This window comes from Sardina pilchardus, chromosome 6, assembly GCF_963854185.1.
Source record: "Sardina pilchardus chromosome 6, fSarPil1.1, whole genome shotgun sequence".
Classification (NCBI taxonomy): Eukaryota; Metazoa; Chordata; class Actinopteri; order Clupeiformes; family Clupeidae; genus Sardina; species Sardina pilchardus.
This window is the reverse complement of record NC_084999.1, coordinates 11,966,658-11,985,076: the sequence shown is the minus strand read 5'-3', so window position 1 is coordinate 11,985,076 and position 18,419 is coordinate 11,966,658. Positions and strand designations below refer to the sequence as shown.

At 45.3% G+C, this 18,419-nt stretch overlaps 1 protein-coding gene, 3 non-coding genes and 1 pseudogene across 4 annotated transcripts; 4 read left to right on the top strand and 1 right to left on the bottom strand.

Moving 5' to 3' along the window:
- Nucleotides 1-1,322: 1,322 nt before the first annotated feature.
- Nucleotides 1,323-1,487, top strand: LOC134083503 (U1 spliceosomal RNA). Its single transcript, XR_009939746.1, has one exon. It is a non-coding gene; the product is annotated as a U1 spliceosomal RNA (small nuclear RNA).
- A 1,954-nt stretch (nt 1,488-3,441) lies between these two features.
- LOC134083504 (U1 spliceosomal RNA) lies at nt 3,442-3,604 on the top strand. The gene has a single exon (XR_009939747.1). It is a non-coding gene; the product is annotated as a U1 spliceosomal RNA (small nuclear RNA).
- Nucleotides 3,605-9,216: 5,612 nt separating this feature from the next.
- On the top strand, nt 9,217-9,407 carry LOC134083492 (U2 spliceosomal RNA). The gene has a single exon (XR_009939736.1). It is a non-coding gene; the product is annotated as a U2 spliceosomal RNA (small nuclear RNA).
- A 1,773-nt stretch (nt 9,408-11,180) lies between these two features.
- On the top strand, nt 11,181-11,333 carry LOC134083487 (U1 spliceosomal RNA; annotated as a pseudogene).
- A 1,057-nt stretch (nt 11,334-12,390) lies between these two features.
- Nucleotides 12,391-16,607, bottom strand: LOC134082316 (uncharacterized). The gene is made up of 6 exons (XM_062537963.1): nt 16,556-16,607; nt 16,234-16,308; nt 15,580-16,136; nt 15,323-15,492; nt 15,016-15,182; nt 12,391-14,904 (listed from the first exon to the last, which is right to left on the bottom strand). The coding sequence occupies exons 2-6, from the start codon at nt 16,291-16,293 to the stop codon at nt 12,391-12,393; spliced, it is 3,468 nt and encodes a 1,155-aa protein (XP_062393947.1). The 5' UTR covers nt 16,294-16,308; nt 16,556-16,607.
- Between the last annotated feature and the right edge of the window lie 1,812 nt (nt 16,608-18,419).

Sequence of the window (18,419 nt, the reverse complement as noted above, 5' to 3'; positions counted from 1 at the left end):
GAACCTCTGTGCAAACGTGCTCTTTTTCCCGTCGCCGGACCTTTATAAATGGTACACAGCTGCGCGGGTTACGTTCACTGATCTATAAAGAATACTTCTTTATAGATCAGTGCCCTGTTAACAAAACTTGCATACATCAAGCAATGAGCAGCTGCGATTCAATATGACAGGTATCGAAGTATTGTTGATTATATGCAGTCAACGGCATGAGGAAAATAAATATTTGTCTCATTGGGAGTCTCATTTCCTCTTTCCAAAAGTTCATAACAACGTAACCGAACGTAACATCTGCTGTGTGTAGAAGTATTCTGAAAACACTGGTAATAACAGAACTCCGACGATGCATTTGGCCATATCATTTCGTTTGTAGTGACAGGAATGTCATGTTTTTAACTTTGGTATAGCCTATATTTAACGCATTGCAGCATTTTGCTTTTCATACTTTATAAACAGTTAAAGATATTGCTCGCACGTAGTAGGCTATGTTCGAGCAGTAGGCTATGTACAACATCTTCAAGTTTTATGTGGGATATAAAGTGGGATTTTGGCATGACACAAACACAGGGGGGTTAATGGCAAATACATTGAGTTGTATTGAGATCCCCATCAATACATGATGCAGCCTCACATCAGATACTATTAATAGGCAAAGCGTGTGCAAACAGATGTATGTTCTGCCATCATGATCACCATGTGTGTCATGCATCACATATGTTATTGTCTGTTTCAAGATTCAGTTTCAAGCAATCTGTTTGGTACAGTTAACAACTGAAATAGTTTTTTTTTTAAATGAAAGTCCAAAGTTCATTTTGTGTACAATGTTGATTGAAGCATTCTACCCTTTCTCAGGCTGATCTGTTAAGATTGCTGCTGAATAGAAACAATAGGCTAAGCAACTGCTAGCTAGACACAGCCATCAGTAGTGTTTATAGTTTAGACAGAATGGTGGAATACACACACTGCTGCAGAACAAGATGGTGTACTGTTGGTGCCTTTTAGTTTTACAAATGAAGTTATATACCTACTTCTGGGCTATTGAAGACTCCGTGTCCCAACAGATCACATGGGTTGCTTTGTCTATTATAGCCTTCCCTACGTCATGGCTACTGGTGGGTCATGGTATAGCCAGAATAGCATTCATTGTCTGTTTTATGTCTTATTTCAAGGGCCGCATTATTTTAGTTTGAGTCAGTCACCAGGTATAAAGTTTTGTGTGAATGTGTTATTGTTCTGTGCGATTTATTATAAGAACATCTATAGCATAACGTATATGTGAATTGTATGTCACTTAGTCTAGTGCCCTCGCTTGCCAGTAGCAACTCATACTTACCTGGCAGGGGAGATACCATGATCAAGAAGGTGGTTCACCCAGGGCGAGGCTCAGCCATTGCACTCCGTGCTGTGCTGACCCCTGCGAATTCCTCAAATGTGGGAATCTCGACTGCATAATTTCTGGTAGTGGGGGACTGCGTTCGCGCTCTCCCCTGATTTGATGTTAAAAAATAGTGTTTCTGTAGCGTCAGTAGTAGTGGTTGTACTTTCAGCAGTTGTGGGATATGCATGTGGCCAACATTTTGGGTTCGCTTGCTTAAGATGGGAATGGCATTAGAGTTTTATTGCTAAGCCTGCTGGTCTCTAAAACTATGAGCTCCATTCCACAAGCATGAGGGGAAAAACTTAAGCATTATAGCAACTTTTAATGTATCATCATTATGATCCAGAAATTCAGACTCGAGATTTGTGACATACAGTTATAACAGTACACAACTGGTAATGGAATGTAAACCTTGTTAACTTCATGGCTGTAAAAAGGAAAATGATATAAATGAAATGCATACAAGAATGATATTAGTTAATAATTACTAAATTAAATAATACAGTAAGATTAAGATTAAATAGTAAAAAGTATTAGATTATAGAAAATCTGAAAATGTATGGCTTGAGCCCCCGATTATGGTGGGAATTATTTTTAGAGGTAGGCATTTATTTTTAGAGCCCCTTTGCGTTCCCTTGAAAAGGGGGGGTGCACACATCAAGATAATCGGGCTGATTTTGCCCCTATTTCCCCCCTTCCGACCAAAGACAAAACAGACAGAAATCGTCCGACTATCTCAAACTCTTAAAATTGTGTTATGAGATTTTCTTGTAGTGTGTGGTGTGTATGTCTTTCCCTCCATATTTGAGAGGACCACTGTTTTGATATTTGTATATTGAATAAATCATATAAAGTAAAAAAAAGAGTCAAAATTATCCCGACAATTGCCTTGGAAAACGTTCGGTGGCGATAATCGTAAATATTAAACATGTTCAATATTTGCGACTGGAAATCCTGTAGTGTGTGGGGTGTTCCGAGGGCAGTGAGCACGATTATCTCGGCAAAGGAAAAGTTCTTAGTAACACAGATAATAGACAAATTTGTGAACAATATTTGAGAGAAATGGGCCTTTTGTGTATATTGCGATAGATCTTAGATCTTTGAGTTTAGCGCATGGTAAATGGGGACAAAAACAAAAGTGTTGCATTTATAATTTTGTTCTGTGTGTAAGACTAAATAAGTATTAGAATAGATAAAACATGAAAATGTATGTAAGCCCCCAAAGGACTTTTTTGACTTCAATCAGTCAATCAATCAGTAAATAAAATCATGCAAGTAGATTTTAAGTAACTAGTCCATTATTGTTCTTTCATATTTAGCATTTATGCATAGATATGCAATTAATTTGAAATGTAAGTTATCAGCCGATCCCCTTCTTCACAATTCCTCCTTTGTGTAGCTTTAGGCCAGTTGGTGTCTGATTTGAATTTTAGAGTATTATTCTTTCTTTCTTTCTTTTCACAGCATGCTAGTGCTCAGAGGACACTACACATTATGCCCAGCTAAACTGTTTTCTGTTGTTTGCTTGTTTTTGTTGTAGGTGGTGAAGTAACTGTCTGAGGAGGGCAAGGGCTCGGCCGCATCAGCAACACGCTCTCTCAGATAGTCACCTTCCTGCACACCTGCGAGGAGTCTGCAGAGAAGCTTGAGCCCATGTGCTGCTGAGTGATGGAGAGATTCCGCCTCGCCAATGGTGGAATACACACGCTGCTGCAAAACAAGATGGTGTACTGTTGGTGCCTTTTAGTTTTACAAATGAAGTTATATACCTACTTCTGGGCTATTGAAGACACCATGTCCCAACAGATCACATGGGTTCTTTGTCTATAGCCTTCCCTGCGTCATGGCTACTGGTGGGTCATGGTATAGCCAGAATAGCATTCATTGTCTGTTTTATGTCTTATTTCAAGCACCGCATGATTTTAGTTTGAGTCAGTCACCAGGTATAAAGTTGTGTGTGAATGTGTTTTTGTTCTGTGTGTTTTATTATAAGAACATCTATAGCATAACGTATATGTGAATTGTATGTCACTTAGTCTAGTACCCTCGCTTGCCAGTAGCAACTCATACTTACCTGGCAGGGGAGATACCATTCAAGAAGGTGGTTCACCCAGGGCGAGGCTCAGCCATTGCACTCCGTGCTGTGCTGACCCCTGCGAATTCCTCAAATGTGGGAATCTCGACTGCATAATTTCTGGTAGTGGGGGACTGCGTTCGCGCTCTCCCCTGATATGATGTTAAAAAATAGTGTGTCTGTAGTGGCCAACCCTTTTGGGTTCACTTACTTAAGATGGGAATGGCATTAGAGTTTTATTGATAAGCATGCTGGTCTCTAAACATATTAGCTCCATTCCACAAGCATGAGGGGAAAAACTTCAGCATTATAGCAACTTTTTATGTATCATTGTGATCTAGAGATTCAAATTGTGCGAGATCTCTGTCCTCTCAACCTCTCTTGCAGGATAATGTGCTGCCTGTTGAATTGTCAAAGTTAAAATGGTAATTTTGAGTAACTAGTCCATTAGTGCTCTTTCATATTTAGTATATTTATGCATAGATATGAATATATAGAATTTATGAGGTCAGTTGAAATGTAAGTTATCAGCCCTTCTTCGTAATTCTTCCTTTATTAAGCATTAAGCCACTTTGTTTCACTTTGAGTTCCCTTTCTAGTGTTGTGTTCCCTTTGTTCTGTGTGTTCATGAGTTTAGATGGTCAATTATTCATTGATAACCAACGCACACAGCATGCTAGCACTCAGAGGACACGACACATTATGCCCAGCTAATCTGTTTTCTGTTTTTTGTTTGTTTTTGTTGTAGGTGGTGAAGAAACTGTCTGGGGAGGGCAAGGGCTCGGCCACACCAGCAACACGCTCTCTCAGCTAGTCACCTATTGGGTGGTTAAAAGTTGAGGACAGAGTATCTCAAATTCACCTGTGCATGGTACATAAAATTGTGCATGTGGCTGTCCCCAGGTATTTAATCAATTATTTTGAGAGAGTGAAAGATGTACATAGATACTCTACCAGGGGCAGATCTACTGATTTTGTACCCCCTAGAGTTAAAGGGATAATCCGGAGTGAAATGCACTTTAGATCAATTTTTCGGACTATTGGGAGTACATACGTTGAGTTGACACCAAAATCATGTCATTCGGATGTATTTTGAGAATGTTCGAGTTCACCGTTTTTAGCCAAAACTCGTTAGCCTGGAAGTGACCGGGGCAAGTCCTTTCGCCGCTACAAAACGCTATTTTTATACCTCTTCTACTGTTCCAACCAACACTACACTTACGTGGTAGTGAGTAAAGGGTCCCTAAAGCCAAACCGAAGTATCCCCACGTCTTTATGTGGTCGGATAGAGAGTCCAGAATGAATTTAATCGAGTCAGTACCTTTCCGGAAATGTCACTGCTGCAGCTAGCAACGCGTTAACAACATTTTAATAACATTTCCGGAAAGGTATGGACTCGATTGAATTCATTCTGGACTCTCTATCCGACCACATAAAGACGTGGGGATACTTCGGTTTGGCTTTAGGGACCCCCTACTCACTACCACGTAAGTGTAGTGTTGGTTGGAACAGTAGAAGAGGTATAAAAATAGCGTTTTGTAGTGGCGAAAGGACTTGCCCCGGTCAATTCCAGGCTAACGAGTTTTGGCTAAAAACGGTGAACTCGAACTTTCTCAAAATACATCCGAATGACATGATTTTGGTGTCAACTCAACGTATGTACTCCCAATAGTCCGAAAAATTGATCTAAAGTGCATTTCACTCCGGATTATCCCTTTAAGAGTAATCTAGGTAAGGAGTCGTTTTTGTATGTAGCCACAAGCTTGTGGAACAGGTTGCCGGGTGATCTAAAGCTGGTTAGAAGTGTAGCAGGTTTTAAGCAGGCTCTGAAAAAATGGTTCAGATGCCAATAGTATATTGTTTTTCTTATTTATTGTATTGCTGGATGATTGTATTTAATATATGTATGGATGTGATGATTGATGCTTGATCTGCTGCCACTTGCTCTGCCCCCTCCCCCCCTCCCCCTTAAGGGACCACAATGGAAATAAGCCCTTGGGCTTTATTGTGTTATCCTGACTTTGTTTGTTTTGTTTTTCTTAATGTATGGTGCAAAACCTGTATCATATTTTATAGCAAAAAAAAAAAAGAGTCAAATAAAATCAATCAATCAATCACCTTCCTGCTCACCTGCGAGGAGTCTGCGGAGAAGCTGGAGCACACGTGCTGCGGAGTGATGGAGAGATTCCGCCTCGCCAACCAGCCCGTCCCCCAGATCCTCCACATCAACCGGGGCTGCTGCAGGGCCCAGGGTCTGACCGCGGTGGAGACGCTCTTCTAGCCCTGGATGGACAATGGGGTGGTGGTGAGGCTACTGACCGCAGCTGATTCCCGATCGCTGTGTCAGCGTGCAATCTCAGCCAGCAGATACACCAAGAAGGGGACAGCAGCACAGTGGGCAGCACATGTCGTCCTTGTTGTATGAGAAGACGGCAGCAGAGAGTGCAGACTTGAACAGGACGTACTTCGGATGGTGATCTGTTCTGACGGCGGCGTCAAAACGATGTATCCAGTAGAAAATGTCTAGCCGCACCAGCATGCCAGCCTCTGCCCAGCTGCTGAACAGCTGCTCCAAGGACGAGACCCTTATGGACACGACAGCAGCCGTGGACGACATACATCAGTTCGGGAGGTGCCTCTCCCACTCTAGTGTACCTGTCCATGAGGCCTTTAGCCATCGGGCGCAGCTTCTCCAGGGACTCCTCGCACGTCAAGACAGACATGAGGATCTGCTCACTGGCCAGGTTGGTGCACCATTCTGCAGTGCCTTTCCCATCCCCAGACAATTTCTTTCAGATCTGAGAACATATTAACATTGATCAAATTATTACCGATATGGTAACACTTTATTTTAATGTGTCGCTGTTACAGTGTACCTACCTAATTAGGTACAGTGGTACAACCTGTGTAACATGTACTAGCATGTACTAGCATTGTACTTGCATTATGTATTTGTGGGTGCCTACATATAGTTGTTACATTGTAATACTGAGTGCTTTTAGAAACCTTTGCCAATTTGCCTACATTTTTCATTAGAGGCAAAGGGTGACCAGATTTACCCCATCCAGCAGGTCTCAGGGCAGCCCTTTGCCTTCGATGAAAAATGTAGGCAAATTAGCAAAGTTTTGTAAAAGCACTCAGTATTACAATGTAACGACTATATGTAGGTACCCACAAATACATAATGCAAGTACAATTTTAGTACATGCTAGTACATGTTGCTACACAGGTTGTACCACTGTGCCTAATTAGGTAGGTACACTGTAACAGCGACACATTAAAATAAAGTGTTACCCAATGGAACCCATGAATAGGACTTCCTGCTTTCAATGATGTAAAATGATGATTTTTATAATACAGGGTTTGTGCTGTATTTTGTCTTTCAAAGGAAGCAAGTGCTTCAACCAGCAGAGCATCCATCCCAAGAGCCATCGCCTATGGACCCTGATGAGCCGGAGGTGACAGGTGTAGCAGGAGGGACCACGTCCTGTAGAGGTGTCTGTAAAATACAGGTGAGTTTCAGCTTTGTGCAATGCCCAATACAAACTTCAGTGGTTGTTACTAAAGTCAACTTAAAGGAACACTTTAAGTAACACCGTTTTTTCATATTAAACTACGTTATTCCCTTAACTAAAACGAGTTGATACATACCTCTCACGTTTCAATGCTTGCACTCACTGGCTCTGGCGCGCGGCGCAGCTTTGATAGCACTTAACTAGCCCAATGCATTCATTAGGATCCAAACAGAGATGAAGTTAGAAGCGACCAAACACCTCCATGTTCTCCCTACTAAAATACAGTTACACGAGTAGTCACATGACCATTCCAAGTATGGTGAGACAAAATAAAACGTGGTGCATTTGTAAGCAGGTAAGAGGGATAACTATATATATGCTGCATATCCATGTATAAGATAGATAGATAGATAGATAGATACTTCATTGATCCCCAAGGGGAAATTCAAGGTCCCAGCAGCTTAAGACACTACACACAACATACACACTACAGTATAAACAGCATAATACAAAGCAAATCAACAAATCAACATGACTAAAGAGCAGTAAAAAAACGAAATACTAAAGACTAAAGATAAAGATGTGCATGAGTGTAAAGAGGATTGGTACTGTGGTCCAGTATGAGGTGTGTGTTGGTAGTGCAAATAAGTCAGTCTAGTGACCAGCACAGTCTAGTGACCAGCAATAAATATGTACAGTAAAAAAAGTTAGCATAGTAATATAACAGTACTAGTATAGATATATGGACAAATAAGATAAACATAACATAGTAATATAAGAATTACAGCAGCAGTGCAAGGAGTGCATTCTTTGCCAGTTATGTATCCAACTACTGTCTGCAGCCTACTCCCAAAACTCCAAAGCTGCTGTCAGATTTTGTTCCGAGGGCACAAGTTACCAAAACTCAATAACATGTTATGTGATGTGCTAATCAATTCAATTCCCAACAATATCACAACAGCTAGTACTGGACTATCCAACTGGCCCGCTTGCTTGCGAGACATCGGCTGCACGGGCTGAAGTTTGATAGCCAAGCAAATTCGCTACTTGTGTAGCTGACTCACTAGGTGCAACACCCAACCAGGTCCGTGTTGACACTAATTACATTAGCAATAGCGGCAGGTGCAAACACACCTGGCTCCGCCGAAATGAGCGTATTAGAGCCTTTAGTGCAAGTAGCGAATTAAGGGAGTTTTCCGGGAGAAACAACAAAAACGGGAGGGTGGCGGGAGATGACCTTAAAATATCGGAGAGTCCCGGGGAAAACGGGAGTGTTGGCAGCTATGAGTAAGATATGGGTAGAGGCATCAGTCATTGGTCAAATATATGGACAAAATAAGAGAAGGTAGACATAGTAATATAAGAGTTGTAGCAGCAGTGCAAGGATAAGTTTGATAGGATGAAGGTATCCGCCACAGTCCAGTCAAGGGTATGGAGGGAAGGGTTGTGCATGTGGGCTAATGTAGCCAGTAAAGTAAACAGTGTCAACAGTACACAGTGTTGTGCAGACATTCCATGTAAGGCCATGTAAGGTGTATAGGAGGGTGAGGTAGGGTGAGATAAGGAGGTGCAGATATACTATGCATAGAAGTCCAACTCTCCTTTTCGCTTCAGTGAAGCATTGTAGAGTTGTATGGCCCTGAGTACAAATGACTTCCTCATAATGCTTGTATCAAGGCGAAGATCCTGTATGTATATCATGCTTGTTCAGTGGTAACTTTATGAAGCTAGTGAGTTAGGGGATTTAATTCTCATGTTGGTCTATGTTCAGCATTTTTTAGTTCTTGCAGATGGAAGTGCTGTATGACCAGTGCTGCATTTACATTTACATATCACATTTATCCACTAGGTGGCGGGATCCCCATTATTATACGTCGATTAAACGTAAATCTTGGAACCACAGTCTTTTCCTGCAACCGCCTATGATGTGATTAGTGTTGCAGGAGCTTTAATTCATACACCCTGTCGGTACAATTTCCCTTAAGTCGTATTCATATTATTTGTACATCTTTAATTCCGTGAACTCGTTTCTGATTGGTTGTGATTGCCTCGCCTAAGCCATTATTCAAAACAGTTGTTCTAAAGTCCGAAATATAAAACGATTAAATTATTTTAAAACGTTAAGTGGGTAATGACAGGGGAATGCGCAAATATTCTGGCGTCTCGGTAAAAAATGTACCAGTTACTATGAACGCCGCAATCGTGAAAATTGGGACGGAGAATGCAGTTCCTCATTAGTGGTTGACATCGGTATCGCTTCTCGGCCTTTTGGCTAAGATCAAGTGTAGTATCTGTTCTTATCAGTTTAATATCTGATACGTCCCCTACCCGGGGACCATATATTAAATTGATTTTTGGAACTGGGAGATGGAATAGGGGCTTGCTCCGTCCACTCCACGCATCGACCTGGTATTGCAGTACCTCCAGGAACGGTGCACTCCCCTTTACATGTGAAATTATAGTTGATGGATGTTTGAAACATTCAAATTGCTCACAATTGGAGTAAGCCATTTCTCTCAAGTGTGTTAGTGCTGAGTCTCGTCTTATAATTGTTTGGTAGGTTTATTAACAGTTTTTGACCTCATGTTGCTAGTGAATGTTGTATTGTTCAAGTAATGAGCATTGCGATTTTGGTCAAGTTAAAACCAGCTGACGCATGGCAGACCCTATTACTAATGTGAATGGAATACGAGAGAATTGCGGGATGCTGTTTTTAAATAAATGGTTGTGGTCTCTGTTAAACCATGCTGTGGTACAACCCTCGTGTATGTTTCAAATATTAGGGAATTGCGAGTAAACGTTGAAGGAGTTGTAGGCTACACACGAGTTTTTTTGTAGCAAAAGCAAAGATCCCGCAAAGCTCTGAAGCAGTTAGTAAAACATTTTCAGCATGCCGTAAGTACGTTCTCATCGTTGCTCACGTTGTAGACGGAACCTCTGTGCAAACGTGCTCTTTTTCCCCTCGCCGGACCTTTATAAATGGTACACAGCTGCGCGGGTTACGTTCGGTTACGTTGTTATGAACTTCTGGAAAGTAGAAATGAGACTCCCAATGAGACAAATATTTATTGTCCTCATGCCGTTGACTGCATATAATCAACAATACTTCGTTGCCTGTCATATCGAATCGCAGCTGCTTATTGCTTGATGTATGCACGTTTTGTTAACAGGCTATCTTCTGTGTGTAGAAGTATTCTGAAAACACTGTGATAATAACAGAACTCCGACGATGCATTTGGCCTTATCATTTCGTTTGTAGTGACAGGAATGTCATGTTTTTAACTTTGGTATATATTTAACGCATTGCAGCATTTTGCTTTTCATACTTTATAAACAGTTAAAGATATTGCTCGGACGTAGTAGGCTATGTTTGAGCAGTAGGCTATGTAGCTACAACATCTTCAAGTTTCATGTGGGATACAAAGTGGGATTTTGGCATGACACAAACGCAAATACAAGGCAAATACATTAAAGGCAAATACATTGAGTTTTATTGAGATCCCCATCAATACATGATGCAGCCTCACATCAGATACTATTAATAGGCAAAGCATGTGCAAACAGATGTATGTTCTGCCATCATGATCACCATGTGTATCATGCATCACATATTTTATTATTGTCTGTTTTAAGATTTAGTTTCAAGCAATCTGTTTGGTACAGTTAACAACTGAAGTCGTTTTTTAATGAAAGTCCAAAGTTCATTTTGTGTACAATGTTGATTGAAGCATTCTACCCTTTCTCAGGCTGATCTGTTAAGATTGCTGCTGAATAGAAACAATAGGCTAAGCAACTGCTAGCTAGACACAGCCATCAGTAGTGCTTATAGTTTAGACAGAATGGTGGAATACACACGCTGCTGCAAAACAAGATGGAGTACTGTTGGTGCCTTTTAGTTTTACAAATGAAGTTATATACCTACTACTGGGCTATTGATGACCCCATGTCCCAACTGATCACATGGGTTGCTTTGTCTATAGCCTTCCCTACGTCATGGCTACTGGTGGGTCATGGTATAGCCAGAATGGCATTCCTTGTCTGTTTTATGTCTTATTTCAAGGGCCGCATTATTTTAGTTTGAGTCAGTCACCAGGTATAAAGTTTTGTGTGAATGTGTTATTGTTCTGTGCGATTTATTATAAGAACATCTATAGCATAACGTACATGTGAATTGTATGTCACTTAGTCTAGTACCCTCGCTTGCCAGTAGCAACTCATACTTACCTGGCAGGGGAGATACCATGATCAAGAAGGTGGTTCACCCAGGGCGAGGCTCAGCCATTGCACTCCGTGCTGTGCTGACCCCTGCGAACGGCGATGGGGCCATACGAAGTGCAAATTTTGATTTAGACTGTAAGACAAATACAAGACTTGATTGGACAAGGGTGAAAAGGTTGAAAAAAGGTCCCTGGTGATGTAATAGCTAATTTGCATTTGTTTCCTATAGGTTCCTGGGCTGTCAACAGAGTGGAACTGGCTGTCAGGTGACCTGCATGGTGTATCATGGGTACCACACGTTTTCTGACCCTTTTAAAACTTTTTTGATATAATTTTTCATAATTAGTGATGCTGAATATCAAATTCTACATTGATAAACCAAAAGCTGCACTGTGATGAAACATTTGAGCAAAAAATGATTTGTTAAAAATGACGTCATTTGTGTCATTGAGTAGTGGTGCTGATGCTGCGGATTATGAGCTATAACTATGTAATACGCTTATTTTCATTAGTTTTATCTAAATAAAGGCCCAATAGGCCCAATCTGAACGTTCCACCCTACTGTATGCTGCAAAAAATGGTTTGTTGAAAAATAAAATCAGTTAAAAGCATGCAATATTGTATTCATTGACTAATTAAAGTACCACAACACACTGTTACTGTAAATCAGGTCTTTTTATTGACCCAAGTGCACAATATAGCCAGGGAAAACACTACAGTGCAGTGAAATGGTTTGTTGAACAATAAAATCAGGTAAAAACATGCCATATTGTATTTATTGGCTTATGACAGTACCACAACACACTGTTATTGTAAATCAGGTCTCTTTATTGACCCAAGTGCATAATATAGCCAAGGAAAACACTATAGTGCAGTGCCTTAGCACTAGTGTCTTTGGAAAGACATCAATAGGTAACCATTGACAGAGAACGGAAACAAAAGAACTGGCTGACCACTTCAGTGCATGGTCAAAGCAGTAAAGTACACTGCAGCTTTAGGACAGAAACTGTGTATATCTGTTTGTGTGTGTGTGTCCCTGAGTGCTTGAGATAGGTGCGTGTGTCCGTCCCTGGTTCCCAAGTGTTACAGGAGTGCGTGAAAGGGCTTGAAAGGGCTTGACTGCCCGCTGGGCCCCACACAACACACACACTCAATGGTAAAGTAAAATACAAAACTATTTACAGTAACACATACACAGTATGTACACTTCACTCAGAGGCCTGTGACTGACCCAAAAGACTGTCAACTGCCTTCTGAAAGTCCCCAAATGTCTGAAATGTCTGACCAGAAAAGTCCTTTGATGGGGAGGACTTTGAAGCTTCACAGAAGGTCTTCTTCCTGTACTTTCTGTGGCCTTGTGTGAGCTGGCCGCAGAGGGCACAGGCGTAAGCTTTCATCTGGCGTGGCGGTCCAGACCCTGCGCGCTCATCTTGTCTTCTTTTATAGATCGTTGATCTAGATAACGCCTGTGACGAGGATGAGGCAGCAGCAGTTGCCGTGGGAGCCTGGGACCACGAGGACGAGGCAGCGGATGGCGTGGGATCCTGCACCGTGGACAAGGTAAGTATCACTGATGCGGGCATCACTCCCTGACTGGACTGGGTGGCTTGGAGACTGGTTTGGCTTAATGGCGTTACTGCTGCTGGTTTAGGAAGGATGGGGCAGGGGACGGGGCGGGGGACTCTGGCTTTGAGCAGTCGCGTTCCAGCCAAAGATGGCGTGACCTCATACTCCACCTGAGGTCGGCTGGTGTGGGGCCTCTCCACTGGCAACTCTGGTGCAGGGGTTTGAGTGGCGGTGTCATCATCACCCGCTACGCTCTGGTGGCGACGGAGGACATCCAACCCCTGGTCCGTGACGTTCTTCGCAGACAAGGCCTCTTGTCTGCGGATGAACTCGGACACACACTTGCTGTTAACTTTTAGGATTGGAATCCCCAGCCTGCTGAGCTCGGCGTCATCCACAGTCACCCTCTGCTGCACCCGCTGGTACATGGAGGTGATCTGCTGTTTCTGTGGTGACCCTCGAGCCTTGCCGCCACAGCTGGGATGGAGCCAGAGCTGCTTGATGATGCAGTACATCAGCCTGTTCTTCCTGGAATCCAGCAGATGTGCGGCGGAGTACCTCTTGCTGAATTTCAGCTTCTGTACTAACGCCGACTCTGCTGGATCGCCACTTGTGCGGCTGAAGAGGGCATTTCCCCAGCGAGCAGAGTACAGGGAGTCAAACTGCTGGATGCTTCTGTCGTGGAGGTCCAGCTTGTTCCATGCAGCGATGACTCTCTGCCTGGTGGAGTTGGTGATGGCAAGCTTCCCCTCCTCCAAGGCAATGCCAACCAGGACACGGCTCAGCTCCTCGACATGCTCGTACCCCGGCAGATGGCTGGGCCCGCACACGTCCTCCACACAGGGGTCGAGCTCGGCAGCCACGGCCTGGTCGGTGAGGGAGATGTTCTTTCTGAGCGGTGTTAGTGTGTCACCCTCACCGTCAGAGGTGTAGCCTGCATCGCCGTCCTCCTCCTCCTCCACCACCACCTCCTCCACCTCCTCCGCATCCACTGGGGATTCCTCCACCTCATCATCTCCTTCGTCCTCTGCCTGCTGGAGCGCCTCACGGGCCTGAACGTAGTGGTCAGGGGCGCTGAATGGCTCGGCAGCAGACTGAGCAAACAGGTACTCCAGTCCTATCCGCTCATCACCAGCTGGAACAGGAGGCCTGTAGTTCACCTCCTCCACCTCCCCAAACAGCTCCTGACACCGCTGGTTCAGGCGGTGGACAAGAGGAGACCGGTAGACCATGTGCCTCCTTCCCTTTTGCCCTCTCACACTCGCCGACTCCCTGTCAGAGTTCCAGCGAGCGATGCCGGCCAGGAGGTACACCTGAAAGGGTACGGCAGCACAGTGAGGGCCCGGGATCATGCGGGGCAAGAAGGAGTGGAAGCCCTCCAGGCTGTTGCTCCCCCTCACGGTGGTGTAGTGCGGAAGCCTCACACCGTTGCGGATGACGTACCTCTTCACGGTGTACATGTTCCGCCCCGGTGGATCCTGGATGCACTCCAGGTGCTTCTGCTGGTTGGCCCACACGTGATCCACTGCTGCGGCGTCTTTGAAGAGATGGACCTGGTTTTCGTCCATCCCAGCGCCGCCCTTCAGGATGTCGATGGCACTCTGGACGCGCGCAAACGTCTCCTGGGCCCCAACAGTGATCCTCCTGACGTAGTGGCTCAGGTCGCGCTTGGTGACATGCGTCTCCATGAGCTCACCGTCGGTCAGGGAGGCATACCTGGTTGTGTGCCCGGCACGAATCGCGTGCAGGAGAAGTGCCATGTCGTCCTTGTTGTATGCAAAGACCGCAGCAGACAACGCCGACTTAAAGAGGGCGTACTTGGGGTGGTGGTCGGTCCTGAGGGCGGCGTCAAAGCGGTGAATCCAGTGGAACACGTCCAGACGAACGAGCATCCCTGCCTCTGCCCATCCACTGAACAGCTGCTCCACCGAGGAAACACCCAGGACACGACAGCAGCCACGGTCCACGTACAACAGTTCAGGCGGTGCCTCTCCTGCCCTCTCATACCTTGCCATGAGCCCCTCAGCCATCGGCCTCATCTTGTCCAACGACTCCTCGCAGGTCAGGACGGAGATGAGGATCTGCCCCCGCTCGTTGGCCACGTTGGTGCACCACTCCGCAGTGCCCTTGCCGTCACCCGACAACTTCTTGCAGATCTAATAATGATAATAATTTTTTTTAAAAAAGCAAAGTAATGTGTAAATGTGTTATTTGTACATTTTTTTGATGATTCAGTTGAACAGTAAATTGTGTGTAACAAAAAATACCTTCTTTGTGGAGTCGTACTTGAGGACCTTGCCGAACGTGGACATGATCTGCGTGCGGTAGTCCTCAATGTTTTCCGCCTCAGCAATGAGGAACGCTTTCCGCAGCAGCTTAGGCGAGGGTAGCTCTCTCCTCTGTGGGGGTCGCTGGAACTGGGGAGTCAGGAGGCCTGAAAGTGGATAGAAAATGTGTAAATAATACACTGTGTGTAACATTTCTCTTTTTTTGTTTTGTTACAGGGCCCATTGGAGACAGCAGGAAGATGGATGGAGTTTGTGTGTGCTGTTGTATGATGACAATCTGACTTACTTGTTATCGTTCCAGGTTGCGTGTACTGGGTGAGGAGTGTGGTGTAAAGGTCCTTCCTTTGCAGGTACTCCTCACAATGACCCTCCATCACCTGCCTCCACACCTTGGTCATGGTGTTCCCCTCGGTGCGGTCCCTCAGGAGGCGGATCACCGCCTTGTCCACACCACGCCTGAAATCACAACACATTGGCTGTCAATCTTAGATGTGTTATTGTACAGTCAATAAAGTATTCAAATCACTGTGAAATAATGCTCACCGTAATGTTAACACGGCCGGAAATACGGCTCTGTGCGCTGGAGTCAGTTGTCGCAAGACACCCTCCTCCCACGACAGGAACCGGCCGATGGCGTGCTCCTCCGAGTCTTTGGCGGCTTTCCGGCAGGCGTTGCAGGCCAGAACCTCCGTCAGCATGGAGTACCAGCCCCCCACGTCACAGATCTGACGGACGGTCTTCGAGTACCCACACCTGTAGAGGAACACGTTGGTCTTGTCCCTCGCAGGACACTCAGGCCTAGGGCAACGAAGACCGTACCGCCACACCCCCACTGGTCTCCAAAAAAACACCCGGCTCTTAAAAAAGCCGTCAGCCGAGGGCACTCTCCCCCCTACCACGCCAGGGGTCTCGGGTGGGAAAAACCACATGCGGTCATCCTTGAGGATTCTCCTCCACCGCGTTCTCCCGTTTTTGTCCACGTAAGACATGGGCTTTTGGAAGAGCCCCCGCTCCTCGTCCTCCTTCAGCCACTGTTGATCCGGTGTGGGCAGACCGTAGCTACCAGACTCCCACATCTTGTGCCATCCCTCATACTTCATCTGAAAGTACAGAAAACAAACAAATAAAGTGAAACCCACTTGGCACACACTAAAAATAATCATTTTCTGTCTTGTTTTTGTCAGGTCCAAGCATTACCTCAGAGAGTGCACCCTCTCCTTCAGCCGGCGGGGTGGCCTGGATGGCATGAGGGGGCATGGATGATGTGGGAACCTTTAAAAATGACCAGTGTGTTAGTATAAACATTTACTGATTGATTGACTCTGCTTTGATTTTTAACTGTAACCCTTTCACAGAGAGTACGGAGAGACGTGGGGTGACACAGTTGCGTTCCCTAGCTCTTCTGTCCATCCCTTTATCTGTGCCTTCCTTACTGCATTGCACAGCATTTACCCTTGACTTAAATACATTCATTTAGCCGAGCATAGTCTTTGTGGTCCATGATGCCACATGACCTTACCGCTACTGGTGACAGGGTTTCTGCGTGTGTCTTCCGTGAAGTCTCTGCCTGCCTGGACACCTCTTCTTCTCCTCTGTCTCTATCCCTAGCATCCTCTGACAACATCAAAGACTTTTGTTGACACCTGTTTTATGTTAACTTATTGCATACAGGTTCTGCATTAATACATGATATGTGTAGTAGTGACATTAACTCAAGACTTTATGGGAAAGCACAGCCTGAAATAGTCCCTTTCAGTCTCAACTGTTGATAGATATGGTTAAGATATTGTTAAGGGAGATAATGAACTCAAATACCTTGTCTTTCAATAGTGGCCAGAGCTTCCACCATCAGAGCATCATCATCATCATCATCCGATGACAAGGAGGAGGCGTGGACAGAGGCGAACACAGCTGGAGCAGATGTTGGCTTGGAGGAGATGGCAGACACAGCGGCAGAGCCCTTGCCTTTGGAGGTGGTGGCAGAGGCTTTGGAAGAGCCCTTGCCCTTGGAGGTGGTGGCAGAGGCTTTGGCAGAGCCCTTGCCCTTGGAGGTGGTGAAAAGCGCAGCAGCAGAGGCCTTGGCGGCAGTGGTGGACACAGCAGCAGCGGGCCTGAATGCTGAGGCGAAGACAGCTGCAGGGGCCTTGAAAGCTGAGGCGGAGACAGCTGCGGGGGCTGGATGGACCATGGCAGTGGTGGACACAGCTGCGGGGGCTGGATGGACCATGGCAGTGGTGGACACAGCTGCGGGGGCTGGATGGACCATGGCAGTGGTGGACACAGCTGCGGGGGCTGGATGGACCATGGCAGTGGTGGACACAGCTGCGGGGGCTGGATGGACCATGGCAGTGGTGGACACAGCTGCGGGGGCTGTGGAGATGGAGGCAGACGCAGCAGCAGAGGCCTTGGGGGCGCTGGAAGAGGCAGCCGTATCCTGTTGATGTTTCTGTAATATACAGTTGAATTCAAGCTTTGAAGTTTATTTTGATAATGCACTGTACTTTTTTTTATATATATACAAACAGGGCCTAACTTACCTCCTTGTCAAGGATATACTGCCTGAACCTCTTCAAGGACTTGGCGCTGATGTCCTCCTCCTTCATGGCCAGCCACTGTTTCACGGAGGTGTGTGCCTCCAGGGCCATCCGCCGCTCATGATCGCTGCCAGCTTGGGGGTCGGCGTGCAGGCGTTTGTGCAGACTGTGCCACTGCCACATCTCCTGGAAGGTAAAGGACCTAAAGCGGCCCTGTCCGTAGATCGCCCGGTCTACATTTACCTCCAGGTGGCAGGAAATGGCAGGGAACAGCTGCACATACTGCACAAGATGGTCTTTGACCCACTGGTCATTAATGGGACCCCTTTCAGGATGGCGGCACTCCTTGATATGGCGATCAAGGACACTAAAGCATTAAATCACAGTGTTATTTTGCGGAATACACAGCCATAGACACTGTAATACTAATTACTGTGACATACTTACTATTTAATGTACCCCACATCATTTTCTGCCAGCCACCTGAAACTCTTCCCACTGTATTTCCCAAAGGTCAGCACCAGCTGGCCCAGGCACTGCACCTCGGTGGGGTCTGGAGTGACCATCCGGCACCTCCTCTTAGCTGAAGACGAGGTAAGCACAAATGGTTCTAGTGCCCTGCTTTTAATTACCATGGCTGGATGTAAACACATCTATGACTCATAACTATTTACCTTCTTCCAAAGCTGTTTTGGGATCTCTTAACCCATCGTCCCCTTGTGTCAGATGGGGCTGCCTAATAGCTTTGGCCTCCTTAGATGCCCTTAGGAGGCATTGTTGCCTATCTTTCGGCACTGTCTTGTCCAAAATGGACAGGACAGGCATCAGAGGGTCCATTGCTGTGAAGAC